The 1,519-nt window shown below is 39.0% G+C and overlaps 2 protein-coding genes across 2 annotated transcripts in view; one reads left to right on the top strand and one right to left on the bottom strand.

Moving 5' to 3' along the window:
* Window positions 1–336, bottom strand: part of LOC119590950 — a gene marked incomplete at its 3' end in the record, with an annotated part of 974 nt that extends 638 nt beyond the window's left edge. Inside the window, 1 exon segment of the mRNA XM_037939687.1 lies at window positions 95–336. Coding sequence (XP_037795615.1) covers window positions 95–110 — 16 coding nt within the window.
* LOC119591084 (glycerol-3-phosphate acyltransferase 3-like) overlaps window positions 109–1,519 on the top strand; it is a gene marked incomplete in the record, with an annotated part of 10,479 nt that continues 9,068 nt past the window's right edge. Inside the window, 2 exon segments of the mRNA XM_037939805.1 lie at window positions 109–297; window positions 769–907. Of these exon segments, the coding sequence (XP_037795733.1) occupies window positions 109–297; window positions 769–907 (328 nt within the window).

Below are 1,519 nucleotides of genomic sequence, written 5' to 3'. Positions count from 1 at the left end.
CCACTCATATCAACTAAATATCTGATGTGTGTCATTAGCTACACTCTCTATATATCAGTAAAGATACACAAATTATTGTATGGTGTTCTCTCACCTGGTTTATCCGCCATGACGTTTCAAAACAGGGACATTCGCAGCCACAGAGGGACACACCCACGCGTGAAGAAAGATGGCGTGCAGCTGACGCACGAACGTTCCGCACCACCTCATTCACGTGTTACATCCTGCTTAGAAGTGTACTCTGAAGACCAGTTGGTCTTACGAGCTACAACATTAAGAATTATTGCCTATATAGACGTTTTTTTAAAAGGCGACTTGAAAGTCCAATTTGGCGGTAAAGGGTTAAGTTTATACATGGGTATTTATTTTTTTTACTACTTCCACTTACAGATGCTCAAAATACAATCTATAGGGTATTAATTTGGTTTTCATCCTCTCAGTTGATCATTTTGTTTGGACCTAATGACTAGAAAGTGTCCAGTATGATGTCTGGAAATCGGGCCAAGAATACTTGTCTTGTATTTATATAAGCATTCAGAATATAGTGTTCATTTTTACTTATCGATGTGATTTCTGGAAATTAGTGCCAAAAGGTATATTGTTGAGAATTACAGCAGAAGAACGTGATAATGATAATAAAATAAATAAAAGCAATTAAATTTTTGCATAGATTCTCAGAAAAAAATACAGATTAAATAACGAAGCTGAAATACAAGTCCTCCCTCTCGAGATGTAAAATAGGTGTTTGTCGCAATTAAATCAACGCAGATTCCCTGCTATCAGCATCTGCCCCCCCACCCCCCGCCCCCCAACTCCTGCCTTCCACGTGCTTTTCGTCCCCAGATCAGTTGCCAGCGAGACCTTGGGGAGGATGTACAGAGCTCTTCAGTTGTGAGCGCAAACCAACGTATGTACTTAGAGTGAACCCAGTTCTGTATTGTAAGGAGATCGTTCGTATGAATGATGTAAGTGAATGAGATGCATACTTTTTGGAAGATGATGCAGTATATATATCAATTAAAGATCTTTTGCAGCATAGTATTACTTAAGTTGCAAACAGAGGCAGAAAAAACACTACACAAAAATTTTATTGGAAGAAGTGACAAATTTAGAATTTGGGCTGCATCTCGGGTCACAACTATACATGGCTAGTGTCCCTTAACATGCATTATGTATTGTCTAACCGCAGCAGTGCCAGTCGATGAATATAGCTTAGACTTAGTCGATATTGATCCACTTAAACACACACGTACACAAACATACAAGTTACTAGTGCCATAGAATACATCTGATAGTTACAGGATATCTATGGTTATAAGGATTTACAAAACCGTTATCAGATATGGCGATCGCAGAGTACATATTCTGGTCAGATTTCCTGAAGAGATCTGATAAAGGAGCGAAGACTTGCCGCCAAATCTACCTGCACCGAACCTAGTCTTTAATGCATTGTCTCCTCGAGGGGCTCTTACTACTGCACTTTATGCTCATACAATTTGGATGATAAAAAGTGGTAATC

Source organism: Penaeus monodon, chromosome 28 (genome assembly GCF_015228065.2).
Source record: "Penaeus monodon isolate SGIC_2016 chromosome 28, NSTDA_Pmon_1, whole genome shotgun sequence".
Classification (NCBI taxonomy): Eukaryota; Metazoa; Arthropoda; class Malacostraca; order Decapoda; family Penaeidae; genus Penaeus; species Penaeus monodon.
Note: the sequence above shows the minus strand (reverse complement) of the source record. Positions and strands in the feature narration are given on the sequence as shown.